Below are 18,493 nucleotides of genomic sequence, written 5' to 3' on the forward strand. Positions count from 1 at the left end.
GCAGATAACTTATGCCCAGGGAATGAGCTCTCCTTGGAGAGAGCACTGGACAGGAATCCAGGGAATACAGGCTGTGTTTTCCACAAACCCATGCAGATGTGGTGCTAAGGTGGTGAGCCTCAACCAGATGGACACAGTGTGAAGGTGGTGAGCACCAGCTTGGCCACCACAGCAGTGTGGGCAATGCTGCAGTAACTAACAGGTTGTGAGGACACATTCAGATCAGTGTGCACATGTTGTATGCAGGCTGGAGAGGTTCAAAGAGCTACAGAAACATCTGTCCAGGCAGCACTGAGTGACTCACTGGGCAGCAAACATGTGATCAGAAGGTTGCTGTGTTCCCATTAGGGAGAGAACATGTTAGGTATGTAATAAAAGTATTACTTGCTTTGGTTTGAGATAACAGGCGAATGTTTATTGAGGTAAAAGGAGGGAACTGCTTTTGTTCCAACCTTGACTGAATTACATCCTGCAGCCTTATCTTTTGAAAGTTTTGTTTTAAGTGGGCCAAGAAGAAGAGATGGGCTATGTCTCCAAACACCTCTTGATCCTTCCTCTTACCCAGCATTGCATTTATTATTCCATTATCCCTCCCATCTTCTGCCCATTTGTCCTCTTACCATCCAAGAACATAAAGGCAAGAGAAAAAAATCCCCCAAATGACTACTATAACCAAGCAGTGGCACAGTCAAATTAGGTGCTTTAGACGTGCTAAATGCCCTCCAGAAGGCTGCCCTGTTGTTTGGCCAGTTAACAGGCTTGCAAGGGTATTTGCTGCATTTCTGAGGTTTTCAGAAGCCCATTTTCAAGTCTCCTGTAGCTATGTGGAACCAGAACCAAGCATAAGCACACAGTTCTCAGGCAACATGAACTAATATTCTGTGCAATAACTTGATGTCCAAAACCTCTCTCCTTTGTGTATATGACACAAATATCTCTGCAATATCAGATGTGTTTAATAGTTTGTTTCTAGAATCATCAGTAGGTTTGCTTCACCAGAAGTGAGTTTGTTCTTGAATTCATATCCTTTAATCCTGAAGTACAGCACAAATCTGCCTGATTTGAAGGAGGATAAATACAGCCAGTCCTCTCAGGTTGCCACCATGTATTCCTGGCCTGATGGCCCACACCCCTTTCACCACAGAAGCTCCAGCAAGTCTAGTCTCCACATCCTCAGGCCACAGCCAAGACATCAGAAAACCCAGAGCTGCACCAAGCACAAGAAAACAATTTCACTAATTTATTACAGCCACACCTCACTGCCCAGAGGATATGAATTGTGCTTACTGATGATTACTGTGTACCTACACCCACTGCTCCATCATTAGCAAGCTGAAGACATCAACACAGCTTTTCATTAAGTCAGACTACTTTCAAGCCTCTTAAATGCCTTCAGAAAACAAAGGGATGACCGACTCCTCCTACACTGCTTGTTCATATTTGCTCAGTTTACTGTCTAAAACTATGGCAAGGCAAGTATCAACAACCTGACCAAAGGCACAGAGTTTGGCAGATGCAAGATTGAAGAAGTCTTGCTCAAACCTCTGAGTCTCTACTGAAGATCCAGAACTTAAGGACAGTCTGAAAACATCCAGTGGAGTAATCACCCAACAAGAACTGTCCTACACTTCCTTAGGCTAATTTAAGTCTGGGACACACTTTGAATACAATCAACTGATTAGAAAAGACAGCCTTTAATTAAAAAAAAAGCAAAAAAACCCCCAAAAAACCAAACCAGAACCACCACAAAACCCCACCATATTTTCTGTAGATCTAACCTAATATAAAATTGAATGAGACAGAGAATTACTAAGTAATGAGGTGCAATAGGTGCTGCAGGGTTGCTATCTTCATGGTGAAAGGGAAGAAATATTTACAGACAGATGAGATTTCTAAAGGAATCCAAACATATTTATCAATGGAAAATGTGGAAGATAACTGAATTTGAAGTAGAAAATTTACCTAAATCCACACAGGGCAAGGTGGTCTTTTTGTAGATTACTACAACATCAATACCCACCACTGAAAAGCACATGAAAAGCATGAAAAGCACAAAACCAAGCAGATGAGTGATTCCAAGCAGAGGGGATCTTATGTCAAATTTCTGTGTCAAGAGTAAATATATGAAAGCTCAAAGAGCCTTCAGATATCCCAGAGCTACAAGCATCATTTAGTGGGTTCTTTTCTGTTTGGACCCTGACCACTGAAAAATAACAAGACTTCACTAGTGGCACCTTCCACCACTGCACAGGATTCACAAGCCTGACCTCTAAAAGGCTGTGCAGGAACACCTCTGAAGTTACTTTTGCAGTCAGTCTCTCACTAGTTGAGCAAAGCCAGCCTGGACACATGAGTTATGCTGAAAATTCCCTCCTACCATCATGGAAATACAAAACAAAAAAGGAAAAAGAAAATAAAAATAAGTGTCTCATGTTCTTCTCCAGTAATTTTATCCCATCTAGTATTACATGGTGGCTTCAAAGAATGGCTAGATTGAGTTTTTAAAAAAAGCAATACTGCACTTTCTTTCTCTCGTGCACTCAACAAGTTGTTGTTCTGGCTGCTATTTGCTCTGCAGCCTGGATCTCTCAAGATCAGTGGTGTGAGGGCCTAAAGCCAGAGGGCCTTGCTCCAACAGACCCACTGAAAGGAGTCAAGGGATGCCAGGGTGGTGGAGAGCCAAGCTGGAAGAGGCCTGGAAGAAAATAAGACAAGCAGTAGGCAGACTTCTTTCTCCTGATCCAGAGACTAACAAGGAGCCTCTCAAGACTGCAAACTGCTACAAAATGTTAAAAACAAAACAAAAAAAACCCAAGAGAAACCCCCACTTTTTAACGTCTAACTTGACCACTACCCTAAGTCACCATTTCTGTGCTTCTAAGGGCAATTCTGCACATCAGCTCAGCAGCAGCAGAAAACCATTATTCTATTACTATTCCTGTGTGTGTTCAGGAAAAGGTTTTCCATTTTTCTACTTCCCCAAGACAAATGCTTTCCTCGAGCCCTGGGCCAGACAAGGGTGCCTGCAGGAGCCTGACTGATATGAACCCCTTTTGATGGTTCAATTTTCATGTATCATAATTGGCTAAAGAAGAGGAGGAAGGTGAAGGGGGGTAGGTTTACATGTATAAGGAAAAAAGCTGCATTTTGGCTTAAGATTTCACCTTGCTGAGGTGAAATACAGACCATTTTTTCACTCCTAGAGTGTTTGCATTCAGTTACATAAAACCAGTCTCTGCTCAGGTTCCATGGAAAATAAAAACAACCAAACACAATCCTCACAGCGTGGAACAGAGATTAAAGGAAGGAAGCAAAAACAATATGAATCCAAGACTGTTGAATTCCAGTTTGGAAAGGCTTGCCCAGAACAGCTTTATTTAATGGAAAGAATGGACTGACTTACAACAATGCTCACTAAATCCTTCCTGAAACCAGATCCATAAATCCAGTACAAAGCATCACTTTGGACATAACTGTTGGCATTAACTGTGCCAAAAGGAACAAACTCAACCACCAGCTTCTCAGAGAGGCAGCTGCAGGTGTTAGTGCAGGGGTGGTGCCAACTCCAAGAAGAAATGGTTCAGCAGGGAAACAGAAAAGATAGAGACCCAGAAACTTGTGTTGATTGCTCTAAATAGGATGCACATTGTAACAAGTTGAGAAGTCAATGCTAGATTTGCCACCGCTCAATGACATTCCCAGACTTGCAGCCAACTGGGCCTGACAGCTTCATTTTTTCCAGTTAGTATCAAAAAGAAGAGGCCAGGGAGCTTCCACAGCAACATTTTCTTTCAGAGAGAATGCTCTTACGTTGTAGAATTGCTTCTCTCCCCCAGCTATTGCACCTGATTGCTTGCACATGAAGAAATTTAACAGCAATTTAAGCTGACAGCCAGAAAATGTACAACCAGTCCCACTGCTGTCGTGCCAGTGGATTAGTTTGAAGACATTAAGGCAGAGAATTTCAGTGCAGTCCTTCCACTAGTCACCAGTGGACCTGCTGCTGCAATAGTTGTTACAGTGGTTTCCTCTCATCTGAGCAAACACCAGCAATAAGTGATATTTCCTCCTCTCTACAATTCAGAGTATCTCCTGTAGTCCTAACTTATCAACAGCCTCATTTGGTTGAGTTCAATGGAAAGAAACTCTGTAACTTACCATAAACTGTTAGAAGAGTTATCTAAAACTCATAGTGAAGATGACCTTGCCAGAGAAAGAAGACTAAATGTTCATGTGCAAGAAGCAAGAGAAAGATCTCTCCAAACCCTGGATCATGTGCAGGGTTTTTTTGGCCTTTTTTCTTTCCTTTCCTCTTTTTTTTTTTTTTCCTTGTACTCTTGAAAGGAACATACTAGCAATTATGTTCTTGCTTTTCTACAAACATGGGATGCGCTCTGAGAAGAGAACACCAGAACCTTCTCATCTAATATTAAAAGTGCACGACAAGAACCATTTCATTTCTTGCTCACCAGATCTGCCTGCTGTTGGTGGGGTACCAGGCTGAGGGCAGCAAGCAGAGTGCATGTCACATGTATTCAGAATCTGGGGAAGGGAAGGCAAGGGAACACAAGTCTCATGCTTTTATTTTACCTCCCCCTGTTTTTTCTTGTATTGTGAGAGAGAAGAATCCCGAGAGAAAGCTTGAAACAAGCCCATTTCCTACAGCCACATCCTGTTTGCCAGCTCTGATGCACAGCTCCAGGCAGAGTGCCCAGGACAGGATAAGAAATTTAACTAAGAAAAAACTGGAGAGACTATGATCTAGATATTAAGAGAAGAACAGCAACTCACAAGTAAGTCACCTCTAAGAAAACAAATGATACATCCAACCTTCAGTGACATTTATGTACAGTCTGTACAAACCTACCCATTTTGAGGTGCCACTTTAGCAGACAAAAGGGAAGGAAAAATAAGTCAGGAAAGAGTCAACTCCTGAGACATTCCTTTAGCATCTTATCAAAACCAAGAACCCATGTACCTGACATTGCCTTTTACTTTTTTTAGCAAAATAAAGCCTAAAAATGCACCTTCGTTTCAGTATTATTGAAAAAAACATCAGAAAACCCCAACCAAAATCTGGCAAGACATTTCAGTAAGAAAATGCTTTAGAAAGGAACCATTCATAGAAGAAAAGCATTTAAATAGCTTCTTTGAAACTTGATTCTGTTCACCTGACATTGGCTAGCTCAATATTTGACAAAGATTATTTGTTAGAAGTAATTTCCAGTCAAGCAACTCCATGCCAGAACTCCTGCTTTCCAAGTGGAGGTAGAGTGAACAATATCTGCCTTACAGGGCACCCTGGTCCTGCTACCTGCTTCTGGTGGTTGCCTCCTCTTTCTTTTTCTCCACCTCTGATGGGCCCTCCAACATTAACATTTGCAGATCACCCTGTGCACCCTTTCCCCTGCAACCAGTATGGCCTGCAGAGATGCACCTTGCTCTGCTGAGCCCATAAATTCTGCTTTCAAGGCACTTTTGCTTCCTACAGTCAAACAGGAATTCAGAGGTGAAATATCAGCACATGACAGGGCTCCAGCTGTCAAGGCACTTTGATGATTTTATTTTTTCTGAAAGATTGTTGCAGTGCAGAATCGAGTAGAAAGTCAAGCTGGGCTGTGAGAAATAGTAAGCCTCACAGAAGCATAGGAAAGGCTCAGAAGACCTGAGAAAATTAACTTATTGCACAAGCCTTCTTCCTCAATACATAGGACCAAACCTTCATGGTTTGTAGAGCCAAGGTACAAAGGCAAGTATCCTCACTGGGATAAGCACTCCTCCATGAATGGATCCCACAGAGATTTTGGTTCTTCTGTACTGAGGACAGGGAATCTGGAAGAAGCTATTTTCAGATATTTGTTGGTATTTGAGGCAATCCTCCATCTGTGCTGACTGCTCAGACTCTGACATGCACCAACATGCAAATTCAGAACAGCCTATTTCAATCCAGCAGACAGAAATAATTGCAACAACAGAACTGGACTTGAACAACTCAGACCTTTATCAGGTGAAATATGCAAGGGGAAGCAGCTCCAGAAAGGACTTTTCTTCAAGTTTAAAGACAAACAAAATAAGCCTGGCTTTCCTTTGGAGAAAGGCAAGCCACACCTGTGACAATAATCTGTGGTATTTAGTACTGCAGGGAGTGAAGAGTCTGCACCAGCATGTATGCCTGGCGGGGAGGAAGGAACAAGCATGTCTATGGACATGTTTCATCTTCCAAACAGCTCAAGAGCTGGACTGAAGCCAGCAGCTCTAAAGCAGGTAAGCCAGCTTCAGAAACCAACACTGCTGTGATGCATCTCCCTCTCAGGCAGACAGAGCTGGAGAAAGAGAAGTATGTGGGGCAAGGGGCAAAATAATCAAAGATGACAAATGCGATTTTGTTTCTTCCATGCAAATCTGTCCAACGACCACTGATATTCCCTGGCAATAAGTAAGGTCAACCACCTAATTAAAAAAACGGGAACCAGGTATCAGCTGTTTTGATATCCAAGCACTCCCCGCAGCAGTGCAGGGGACAGCATCGGAAACTGAATTAACTCTGCTCCCCCTAAAGGCTCTCCACGTGTAGTGCCGACTGCTGAACTGCCAAACTCTCTGCTTGCCTGAACAGGGCACAGGGAAACAGCCGTGCCAGCCTAGAACGAGGGGAAAATATGCAGGGTTGGAAGTGCAGACAGCATCTTACAGCATTATAATCAAAGGAGGCTGGGATACAGACATGCATGTATTGGAGACTGCAGGGCTTATCCCTGGTACCTGCAGACTCTGCTCCCAGGCACAGGGATGGGCAGGAAACAAACCACTGGGGATCCAACCTTAACCCAGCCCTGGAAACTGCACAGTTCAACCTCTAAAAGTGTTTTGAAAGGGGTGCCCAGGACAGGCAGGCAGTACACGAGGCCATTTAAAAAAATACAGCTGCTCTTTTGCCAGTTCTTCCCCTCTGAGGCCAATACCAAAGCAGATAGCAACAAGCAGGGGGCAGAAGAATAAAGAATGTGATTAAACTTTTTGTTTCTAATGAGACATCCACACTTTCCTCTAAAATACACTTACAAACCAGTTATATCCTACCAGATCCAGCCACTCTGCAAGAAGACTAACACCCAGCCACTTCAGCCATGGCAGAGTGCACTGATTTGGGGCAGAACAGCAGTTTTAATGAAGTGTTCTTCAGTGATGTGACCTTTACCACATTCTAAATGGAATTTTTAAGACTACCTCTCAACAGCTGAAAATATCAAGGGCTGAAATTTCCTAAGCAACCTTCATAATTTGCCACCACCAAAGTAAAAGATTAACATGCTTTTCTGAAGCTTACTAATGCCAGCTCCTTTTATACAGCTTGCTGGGGAATACCTAAGTGAACCAGCAGTGCTTTAATGATACAGCTTTCCCAAACACACCTTTTCCCTTTCTTTGGAGCAAACCAGTTCCACTTGAGGTGAAAGTAGGCTCAGGCATCTTTTGGGAATCTGGCATGTTGAATGTATCTTGAAATTAATATGCCTTATCAAAATAAGAGTTAATTACAGGGATGACATTACTGCACACACACCCAGTTAATGGTTCTTATCACTGACTGCTCTTACTTCCAAGTCAATATCATTTTAGTATTTAAACAAACAGGTTAATTGGCAGGCAAGATAAAAAAAAACATTGCAATCAAAAGCCTCTAAGTATTAGTACACACCTACACATCTTAACACAGTAAAATTACTCTATAGGTTTACTGGATCAATAGAAGCTAAATATAAGAACGAGTTGATGATTATCAAGAGGTGGTTCCTAGACATGCTTAGTATCCCTCTGAAATTTTGACACCCTTCTGCTAGTTCCCAGTTGGCTGCCTCTCCATCCAATACCACATGGATACAGAGGGGACCCTTAACCAGGAAAACATCAAAGCAGCCACCTGCTTGGAAAAACTGTTACCATGTGCCAGGCATGCACTTGGGAGGGAGTGGCAGTATTTATCATCTTTACTGCTCTGACTGGTCCTGATAGCACAATCAAGGCTCAAGAGTTAATGATTTCCCCTATGAAAACCCCAGGGAGCCAAGCTGCAGGGCTGGGCTCTGGCCTTGAGCACTGCTTGCAACCTGTTGTTCATCCAGCCCTACAATATGAAGCACAGGACCCCTCAGGTGAGACCTGGAGCACAAGGGCAATATTTCATTTCAGCTTCATTTTCCTTCCTCCTGCAGGGCTGGTCCATTGAGGGGGCTCTGGAGGTTTCTATCTGGTAGCTGCAGCAGGGCTGTAGCACAGCCAGCTGCTGGCAGGAGCCCAAGCCACTTGCACTCCCTGCACAGCCTGTTAACCCTCAGCATTCCAAACCAATGCCTGCAGAACACCACATTTCACACCCATTCCCACAAGGTATATTGTTCAGGGCTTAAAAAGACTCTGATTACCTGATGAATTGGAATGGTTTGACCTCACTCATGCATTTTAAAGGATTTAGTAGTTTCTGCATAGTTAGATTCAGACCCTGGAAAAGCCCATGCCATATATAAAGAGCCTGTGACACATATTTAAAGGTGTTTCCGGGTTTGTGTTGCCTTAGAGTGAAACTGATAAGAGTAGCTACAGCACTCAGCTGGGACAAAACAAAAAGTTATCCAAAAGTGTTAGCAAGTAATAATCAAGTGCCTCACTTCTTGTCACACTTTGGATTTACAGTAACTACAGCTCTTGTTGTTTAAGGGCCGTTTGGACGTGGTGTTGGTGGATCTGGTTTAGGGGAGAACTTTGTAGAGTAGGGATGATGGTTGGACTCAGGGATCCCAAGGGGCTTTTCCAACCTGAATGGTTCTATGATTCTTACTCTCTAGTTGCTATGCCAGCTCAAAGCAATGAAGAAGGAGGAGGACACTGCCACTTGGTGGAAAAGGGGGTTAGGAAACAGTTGCAAGTGCTCCAGGGAAAACTACTTTTACAATCCTGTTCCATCTCCCCCCATCCCGAGTGAATTTCTTAACAGCAGGGCTAGTGCGGCCCCACCCACTGAACGCCCTGCAGAACCTGCCTGCCCCCTGCAGCTGCTGAGCAGCAGAGCTGTGCTGGACCTCTCCCCAGCTTCAGAATTAAAAAAAAAAACAAAACAACAACCAACCCAAAAGGCCAGAGGAGGCTGCTCCCTTATTCTTTTATGTCTGAAGACATCTATTAAAGATGACACGGAAGCCTGAAGCTGCTGAAGTTCAGATTTGCTCCTCTGCTACTCTTCTCAACTCCTCACCCTTTATGCCATGCTAGGATGGCAGGAATTACCTTTAATTTTTTCTTTCCAAGTTTAATTTACATTTTCAGTTCTTGCAGAGTTTCTACTGCAGAGTGTACCCAAGATACCAAATGCTTTTAATACACTCTGTGTTTCTTTGCTTCCCCACTGAAGGTGAAACCCTTGCTCCATGGCACATGTAGCTCCTCAGAAGGGCAAAGTGCACCTGGACAGTAGCAGGTAGGGCCCCCTGAGATCAAGAGACTCTTGAAACAAGGCAACAGGAAACAGGAAACATCAGCAACACATTCAAGCAGCAGCCACACAATTCAGTGGGAAGATTTCTGCAATGCATCATTACTCAGACAAGAGCTACTCTTGTCTGATTTCATTCTCTCTCTCTCTTTGCCAGATCTTTTCCCTGAAGTCCTGGAGCCTCTTGAGAGGAGACAGAAATGCATTCCATTGCCACAAGGCCCTACACTACAAGGTTTGGGGTGATGAACACCAATTTTTTCCCAAAAAAGGAGTTTATTTTTCTTGCAACAAGAAAAGGAGACAATACATTCCATTAAGTGCCTCCTCCCTGTAGGCCAAAGGCATCAACAACTCTTCACACACCTATGTAGAGCTGCCAAGATTTTCAACCATGTATCACTACAAACCCATCAAAATATTGTGGATACTGGAAGAAGCTGCTGCAATAAAACTAATTTAAGCAGAATAGCTAAACACATTCACTTGCCTTCATCTTGTCCCAGGCTAATTCAAATGCTCTGAAGAACTTCAGTTTGCAGCTATCACCTGGGGATCTTATTTCACTTTTTAAATCTTAAATATAAAACTGCTTCATTCAGAAGGACAGAAAGAGAGCTGGGGACAACTGAATTGATTTTGATGTGTTTTGTGACCTCTGGGAGCATGAGATGATTCATTCACTAGCAGGTTCCAAACAAAAAAAGTATCCTGACTAACACTGGCCACAGGAGAACTCTGAATGCTGCATCTCTCAGCTCACTGCAAAACAGGTGAGATGCTGTCAGAAAACCTACCTCAGATCTAATGCACAAGAGGACTCTTAAGGTCATGAATGCAAATCTTCCTTGTGGCTCAGCCCACAGCCCCACTGCTTAACTGCCTTTGGCAGAAGCCACAACTAAAGTCAAAAAGCCACATGACAGCTACAAAAAGGGAAGTATGAAACTGGCTACAGCAGATCAGCAATGAACATCAAGCCATGCTGTTTAGACTCATTCCTCTGGTACTGAACTTCCCCCCCCCACCACACCACCAGACTTTCAAATACCTTTAGGTCACCAGCCTCAGGTTTTTCAGTCTCTGAATCGTCATCTTCCTACAAGACAAGAATTCACAGGATTAAGCTTAAAGGGCAGGCTTGGCAAGTCACTGCACTTACAGCAAAGGGCTGGCATCCAGCAGCCCAGCAGTCCAAGACCCTTTCCATGGAAGGTAATTTTGCCCCACCCACTCATGACCAAAAATCAAGTCCTACAGACAGGGAAAGAAGCGTTAGTTTGGGTTTTGGGGTTGGTTTTTTTATAGGCAAAAGCATCACTCACAGCAGATGTCCCCCACAAATCTCATGCAGCTCATAAATGCTCAGAACTAGACAGTAAGAAGCAACAGAATCGGGAAAAAAGCATTTGTCACTTGATAATTCTGTCTCTTCCAGTTGGCAGAGGAGCTTCTTAAATTGGCTCCTGTTCAGGAGGACTCATAGAAAAAGCAGCATTTGCAAGACCTATTATAGCCCCAAGCACACACCAGCAACAGACAGAGGACACACAGCTGGTCTGCCATTCAACCAAACATGCAGGCTTGGTGAAGGTCTGGCCTAGCACCAAGTTCCATAGATCTGGTGACACCAGCAGACACATCTTCCCTGTCTGGGCAGGGCTGGAGCAGCCTTGTTTGTGGATGGGCTGAACTGCAGAGAAGGGAACCACAAATGTCACTGTGTCAGGTAACAGACTCCATTCAGCTTTTATTTCTACCCAGAAAACCAAGAAAGTGGGCAAATTTCTGCCCTGTGAGAGTTTAAAACACTGAACTCAGCCTTGTGTAAAATTGTGCACTGTGTGAGAGGGAAGCTCCAGCTTTGGTCTCAGTCAGTAGGTGACCCCACTGCTCCACTGCCAGCTACTGCCCTGGGATCCCAGAGCTACCTGTGTTCCTAGGCTGAAGTACATACTCTGGGTTCAAAATAAGTTTGAGGAGCAGAAAGTGTTTTTCATGCTCACACAACTCAGCAAAATGGTTTTTCCTCCAAACTTTGCAACAGATTTCAACTTTTGCATCAAAACCAGAACTGAAAAGAGTTTCAGCTTCAAAAAGAAAAGCAAAGAAGTGAGATGATCACTGGAAAGGAAAAGCTCAGAATGAAATGCCCAACTCAGAGTATTAGCACATGAGCAAGTTCTGGCAAGGCAAGCCAGAGACTGACCACACACTGATGTCAGTAAGTTTTAATTCCCTGAATTAGCATGCCTGTTCCAAAGAAGGGAGACATCAAACTCCTTCACTTCAGCTACTTTCCAGCTCACCTCCCTGAAAGATGCACATGTGCAAATAATTCAGTCTTAACTGTCACAGTTTAACAATAGTAAGTTTGTGGCTAGAAAAGAACCCCAGTACCAAGTAACCTGGTGTTTATCCTAAATGAGATTCCTCTCCCCTCCACAGTCCCACCTATATTATAAAGATAAAAGTCATTTTCAACAAAGCAATGATGGGTTGAATCATTCATGTTCTAGGCAGGTAACTGCAACAGTTTTCAAAACCTCCTAACCTAGCAGGGGACATCACTGAAACAACAAAGGAGCATTACTGAGAACTGTCTTTGGCAAAAACAAAATGAAAACGAGAGGCTTTTCAGTCACTGTTAAGGCTGATTATACAAGCAAGTCTTCAGCTTTGAACCTAGGACAACCAGAGTCCAACTCTCCCTGCTTTCTAAAAACACCTCACAATAAATATGAACGAGCAGTATCAAAGAAGCTCTCAATTCTGACCAAAGAACACTTGCTGCAAAAACCCAAGCCCTGCTCTCGTGCAGCAAGGCTGGAGCCAAGGCCCCTGTGTGACCTGCACCCCTCTGTGAAGGATCCACAGATCTCTGCAGGATCTACTGGTGGGCAGCAGATCAGCTGCTGTTCCCTGGACAGCAACTGGTGCCTGCCTAATGAGGGACAGCTGTGACCTGCACTGACAACTGGGTGTACAACAAAGGCTACTCGACTCCCCTGCCCACTTGCCCATGCCAGCTGAACACAGCTGATCTTGACAAGCACCTGATCACACCTACTGCTTTCTCTAAACTCAAGAGGTCTCATTGAAGGAGGATCTAAAAGCTTTTGATGAAAAGAAAAGAATGACTAAAGCCACTAAGAAGCTTCAGGACTCTGCTAAGCCAGAGGCTGGGGCAGACCCTGAGGACTCTTCCTTGCACCCCCTCCAGTTGGCAACAGGACAAAACCACAAGCAAGAACAAGAGACTGACAGATTTCTTGTCTGCTACGTGGGAAAACAGGTGGCAGGAACAGTGAGTGTCTCTCAGGAGACTGATCCACTGCACACAGAGCAGATCTCAGTGAGGAAAGAGTAACACAGACCTGCTCTTTTGACTACAGGGTAAAAAGAACAAGGACAAGGTAACACATTGTTAACGTGGTGGTGAGCAAAAGGCTGGTGAGAAAGAAAGGAGACAAGGACCTCCCCCCTGCACCACAACTTATTGTTTTGCTTGTACAGGCCCATGACAGAACTATATGAACCATATATCCTTTTGTGTGTTGTGGCTGCACTCACAGCTGCACACTCTGTGTGACCGTCTCAGCACTGAGGTGACATTACACACGTGCCAGGCACCTGTGACAAACAAAAGCCCCTCACATGGACAGGACACTGTCACACCAAGGTAACCTGGTCAGGGAGCAGGTTGTGCTATACACAATATAACAACTTAAGACATCACAGAACTTTTATTTTACTCCTCCAGCTGGCCATGCCTCTTACAAGGTTCTGAGGATTGTCACCTACACTTGTAGAATAAATTTCAGTCAGTGTGGCTGTTGACTTGGACCAGCCTTTTTCCCCACAAAAAACTCAAACAGCATCAAGACAGTTACAAGCAACACAAGCTGCCCCAAGCTGCTGATGGGCTTCAAGGCAAATGCTTTCTACTTGACAACAAAGTGAACAGAAGTATTTGGGAAGTGCTGAAACCCACACCAGGAGCCAGATACTCCCTGTTCCATCAGAGCTTGGAACTCAGGGGCTATTTTTGGAGAGACAGTGAAAGGCAACATGTGAAAGGGAAAGCTCAGAGCTGAGACACTCACTGACTGCCTGCTGTTCTCGTCGTCCTCCTCTTCATACCCGTCCTCGTCCCCATCCAGGCGTGTGAAGTCGTCATCTCCGTACCCAACAGAGACCAGACCTCCCTTCTCTCCTAATGAGAAAGGGGGAAAGAAAAGCATGGGGGAAAAGGAGGCGACAAGGCGCAGGGCGCCCCTCACCCAGAGGAGGGCGGCGGCCAGGCCGGCCGCGCTGGGGCGCCTTTCCCGGCCCGCGGCCTCCCCCGGCTCCCTCCCGGCCCTCACCCGTAGCCGCTCCCCCATCACTTTCCGCCGTCCCGGCCTCGCTGTCCGACTCCGGGTCCGAATCCTCCGCGTAAACCGCCAGCGAGGACAGGACGCTCCGCTTCGCCGCCGCCATCTTCCGCCCCGCCGCGCCCGGCTTCCGGCGCGCCCGGATGACGAGAACGGCGCAGCCGCCAACACTGCGCGGCCCTTCCCAGCCCCCAGCGGCGTCACCGGGAGGCGCCGGCGGCCGTGCGGGGCGGGAGGAGAGCCCCCCGGCGGGAGGAGAGCCCCCCGGCGGGAGGAGGGAGGGAGCGGAGGGTTAAGAGACTCACGGCCCGGGTGTTGCGGGGCGACTGGCCCTTTAAGAGCTCCTCTGACGTCATCACGTGGCGCCGCCACAGCGCCGGTCCCGTCCGGAGCGGGTGCGAGAGGGAGGGGAGGGGACCGGGACCGGGAGCGGGAGCGGGAGGGCACGGGCGGGCCTGGGCGGGAGGCGGCAGCTCCTGGGGCTGGGGGTGGGATCAGGCCCCGGGTTCCCGCCCCCGCTTCCCCCGCCATCCCTGGGGGGGCTCGGGGGGGCAGCGAGGGGACCCCCCGCCCCTGCGGTCCCGCCTCGGCCCCCATTTCTGCCCGGTCTGGGCTCCATGGAGGCACCTGGACAGCATCCCGGGGCGGGGGGTGGGGAGAAAAAAAAGGGGGGAGCTTGGCCGGGCAGCCGTGGGGCGCTGATGCCGGTGGCGCTGGGCTGGGCCGTGCTGGGCTGAGTTCCTGTCCCTGTTCCAGCCTCTCCAAGATGAGCAGCGCGGCGCCCCCCGGCCTGCAGGGCAGGGTCCGGAAAACGCTGCGGAAGGTTTTTGGCTTCGAGTCCTTCAAGACTTCCCTGCAGGAGAGTGCGACCATGACTGTGGTGAGAGGTGAGGCCCAGCGGTGGGCAGGTGTGAGACACGCCTGGTTTTCTGCCTGCCTGTGAAGGGGGCGCCGCAGGAGCTGCTGGCACGCCTGTTTTGAGGAGACGTCACCTGGACTGTGCGGGATCACCTGGCTCTCCAAGCCCTCCTGAGCCTCCTCTGGGCTGAGGTCATTCCAGCAGCCAAGGAGCAGGAGCTGCACAGCAGCTCTGAGCACAGCTCTGCCCTGCCTGTTCCCCTTCACGTTTATTTTGTCACCCCATCATGGCATCAACCAGAAAACAGGAAACTTGAACGTGCAGTCTTGCTGGTGTCTCCACTGGGGGCACCTGCCACCGTGTTTATGGTCAGATGAGGTCAAAACTGTTTCCATGTATACGTTTTCAGGGTAAACATCTTGTGGTAGGCAGTGTCAGAGATGATGCCAGCAGAAGATGTGATTTCCTGGCATAGTTTAGATCTGTCCTCTGAATCATGTGGCCATTATTAGAAATATGATTCTCCTGGTGTCCACGTGCCCACCAGCATCCCACTGTTGGCAGGACAGGCAGCTCACGTGTGTGGCTGCCCACCCAGCTCCCCTGGCAGATCTCACAGTGGGAATCAGAACAGGGTCAAACCCAGCACTCAGGATGCAGTCACAGCTTTCCTCTCTCTCCAGCAGCTCTGCAGATGGGCTGTTGCCAGCAGAGCAGCCAGGAGCTGTGTTCTATCAGCAGGGTGTCTGCCTGTTAACACTGTGCAGTGGCATCTCCCTGACTGATGTGGTCACTGCTCAGTAGTGACAGTTTCTGTCTGTGGTTGAGATTTCCAGCCCTTGTTTCTTATAACTTGCACTTCTGGGATAATGAAGAGGATGTGGTAAAGATCTGTCATGGGGCTGGGGATTTTGTGACTGGAATTCTGTAAGACAAGTGAAAGCTGCTCACCTGGAAGAGAATTAGCATGAATAACTTGTTTGACTTCTCTTTATTTTGGTTTCTGTGTATCTTCTGGTACTTTTGTAAGGCTGTTTCTAAATGTTTACAAAGCAATCAGAGCTTCTTTGAAGGAAACCACTGCAGGCACACAAAGTATTGCTATGCTCTTAGAACCTGACATGAGGTGACATTTGTTGGTATGCCACCCAAACACACACTTTGTGTCTCACAGACTACCAGCCTTTCTGCCTGCCCTTCCAGCCAGAGCCCTGGCCACTGACCACCTCTCAGTAGCCTTGAGCTTTCTTCTGTTGTCTTTGCAGGCGAGAAGGATGTCTTTGTGTGCATGCCCACAGGGGCAGGGAAGTCCTTGTGCTACCAGCTTCCTGCAGTGCTGGCAGTGGGCATCACCATTGTCATTTCACCTCTGATTGCCCTGATTCAGGTAACTGTTTCCTGTTAGATGTGGAAAAGCAGCCAGTGAGGGGGTTGGGAGAGGCTGGAGGAGCAGCTGCCTCTTGTCTTTCTGCCCACGAGTCTTTGCTCTTGGCCTGCCCCTGCATTCCCTTGATGTCTGTTGTGTTTTCCTTACCTTGGTGGTAGGTGAAGAGACTGCAACTTGGCTGCAGAGCAGAGTAACTCTAGTATGATACTAGGCAGTTCTCTAAAAGGAGGTTTTTCTTCTTTAATAACCTGGAGGTTTTATAACTGAGCCTTGCTCCATTTTCCCTAGTTGTCCTTTACCTCCAGTATGCTGAACAGAAGCAGCAAAGCAGAGCACCTCAAGTAGACCAAACTGGATCTTTCCCCAGAAGAAAACAGCCATTTTACCTGTAAAGAAACAACTTCAGGAGTGATGAAGTTGCCTTTAAAGGCCTAATTTGATCTGCATCAAAATGTCTTTCTGTTGCAGTCAGTCTTTCTGTTATGGGGAGAAGCTGGTTTAGCTGAGCTGCTCCTTGAGTCTCTGTGAGACTTCTTTTTTTTTTCTGTATTTGCCTTTTTCACTGTTTCATCACCTGTTGGGAGAAGCACTTCCCTGGGAGGGCAGCTGTAGCCTTGCTTAGACTTCTGTAAAGCATCTGTTTAGCACTGCATGACATCTGGTGTTGTAGGCTGCTGGTTTGGGTTTTGTGGAATTTTTTTATCTCCTTGACAGTCTCAGTGTAACATGCATTAAGAATGAAGAGCAAGCTTGGTGATAAATCTCAGGAAGGTGTTATAAACAGTGGATTTGTTCCAAGTGTGAGGAGTTCTGACAGACAATACTTTAATGGAGGTTAAAAAGATGACCATTGATAAGATTTCCAAGTGAAGCAGAATGTGTCAGTGTGACAAGCAGGTTGAGGGTGGCTCACTGAGCCTTAGGGAACAGAGCTGTTGTGAAGGTGTGAACCTTCAGACATCTCATCAGGGCCTCAGATGGGGTGGCCGTGCCTGAAATGACCATGATATATTTCAGTGTAGCTGAACTTCAAGAGCTTAGTCTGTGTAGTTTATTACAGGGAAGGCTGGGAGCTGACTTTGTGAACAGAGAGCAGTGGATATTAAATCAATCACTGAAACCAGGTTTTGAGAGAAGTTAGGAGGCACCAGTTTTTCAGGACTATTCATACCTTCTGAAATGGGATGTGCTAGTCAATGCAAGTGAGTAGCTCAGTGCAGGGCTAGGGGTTGGATTTGTATGCCCAGGGTTCATCTGGATGGATCTGGATATGATGCCATGTTTTCTTCATGGTTTTCATGGCATGATTTTCATCCAGAGTTGGTTCTGTTCACTGGTGATTTGCATGATCCTTGTATTTCATCCTGTGTCAGCTGTGTTTATAACATCCCTTAGTTATTTTGGAATGAAGTGCACTCTGTGATTGCAGGGTGGTGGTGTTCATCTTCCATCTGTGATGACTTGATAGTCTTAATTCCTCAGAGGTGTTGGTGGCTGGTTTCAGATCACTGTGGCTATGGTGGGTTATTTTGCACAGATTGTTCCCCAGCAGCAAAAGGGCTGTCTTAAATGGGATGGTCTTAAATTGAATGGATGCACAAAAATGCTGTTGGATGTAAGAGCTGGATAGATATTTTCACAGTTGAAGAGAAAGACATCTAGAGTTGAAGTTCCAAATACCTGGCCTGTAGGTGTATGTTGTCCTGAGACTCAGCCCTGGAGGTGGAAGTTGGGGCATCACCTGGCTTTGCCTAGTAGTCTTTCTAGGTGATGGTGACTTTCTTTATTTCCATTTGCTTTTCATTTAGTTTTAATCTTGTCTTTACTCTAGGATCAAGTGGATCACTTGCTGGCTCTGAAGATCAAAGCCTGCTCTCTGAACTCCAAGCTTTCTGCCCAGGAAAAGAAGACCATCCTGGCTGACTTAGCAAGTGAGAAGCCTAAAGTAAAACTCCTGTACATCACCCCAGAGATGGCAGCTGCCTCTTCCTTCCAACCCACGCTCAACTCCCTGGTGTCCCGAAACCTCCTGTCCTACCTGGTCATCGATGAGGCTCATTGTGTCTCCCAGTGGGGACACGATTTCCGCCCCGACTACCTGCGGCTGGGCAGCCTGCGCGCCCGCGTCCCCGGCACGCCCTGTGTTGCCCTGACTGCCACTGCCACCAAGCAGGTCCAGGAGGACATTGTGGCAGCACTGAAGCTAAAGCAGCCCCTCTCCACATTTAAGACTCCGTGCTTCAGATCGAACTTGTTCTATGATGTGCAGTTCAAGGAGCTCCTGACTGACCCGTATGCCAACTTGAAGGACTTCTGTCTGAAGGCGCTTCAAGTCAAGGACACCAGCGGGGTAGGTTTTACCTTTGGGGAAGGAGAATCAGCTG

General features: G+C 46.6%; 2 protein-coding genes across 6 annotated transcripts in view; one reads left to right on the forward strand and one right to left on the reverse strand.

Annotated features, from left to right (window-relative positions):
• SAP30BP (SAP30 binding protein) overlaps positions 1-13,979 on the reverse strand; it is a 29,014-nt gene extending 15,035 nt beyond the window's left edge. Inside the window, exons 1-3 of one of the 2 annotated variants that reach the window (XM_051635060.1) lie at positions 13,855-13,979; positions 13,594-13,703; positions 10,539-10,586 (exon numbers count right to left, since the gene is read on the reverse strand). In XM_051635060.1, the coding sequence (XP_051491020.1) occupies positions 10,539-10,586; positions 13,594-13,703; positions 13,855-13,969 (273 nt within the window). In that variant the 5' untranslated portion in view covers positions 13,970-13,979. The remainder of the gene's footprint in view (positions 1-10,538; positions 10,587-13,593; positions 13,704-13,854) is intronic. The other variant, XM_051635061.1, reaches the window with a different exon arrangement.
• Positions 13,980-14,227: 248 nt separating this feature from the next.
• The window catches only part of RECQL5 (RecQ like helicase 5), a 38,624-nt gene continuing 34,358 nt past the window's right edge, over positions 14,228-18,493 (forward strand). For 2 of the 4 annotated variants that reach the window (XM_051634820.1, XM_051634821.1), the window contains exons 1-3: positions 14,538-14,750; positions 15,988-16,109; positions 17,941-18,459. In XM_051634820.1, coding sequence (XP_051490780.1) covers positions 14,630-14,750; positions 15,988-16,109; positions 17,941-18,459 — 762 coding nt within the window. In that variant the 5' untranslated portion in view covers positions 14,538-14,629. Of the gene's footprint in view, positions 14,259-14,537; positions 14,751-15,987; positions 16,110-17,940; positions 18,460-18,493 lie in introns of those variants that run through there. The other 2 variants (XM_051634818.1, XM_051634819.1) reach the window with 2 other exon arrangements.

Source organism: Apus apus, chromosome 17, assembly GCF_020740795.1.
Source record: "Apus apus isolate bApuApu2 chromosome 17, bApuApu2.pri.cur, whole genome shotgun sequence".
NCBI lineage: Eukaryota > Metazoa > Chordata > Aves > Apodiformes > Apodidae > Apus > Apus apus.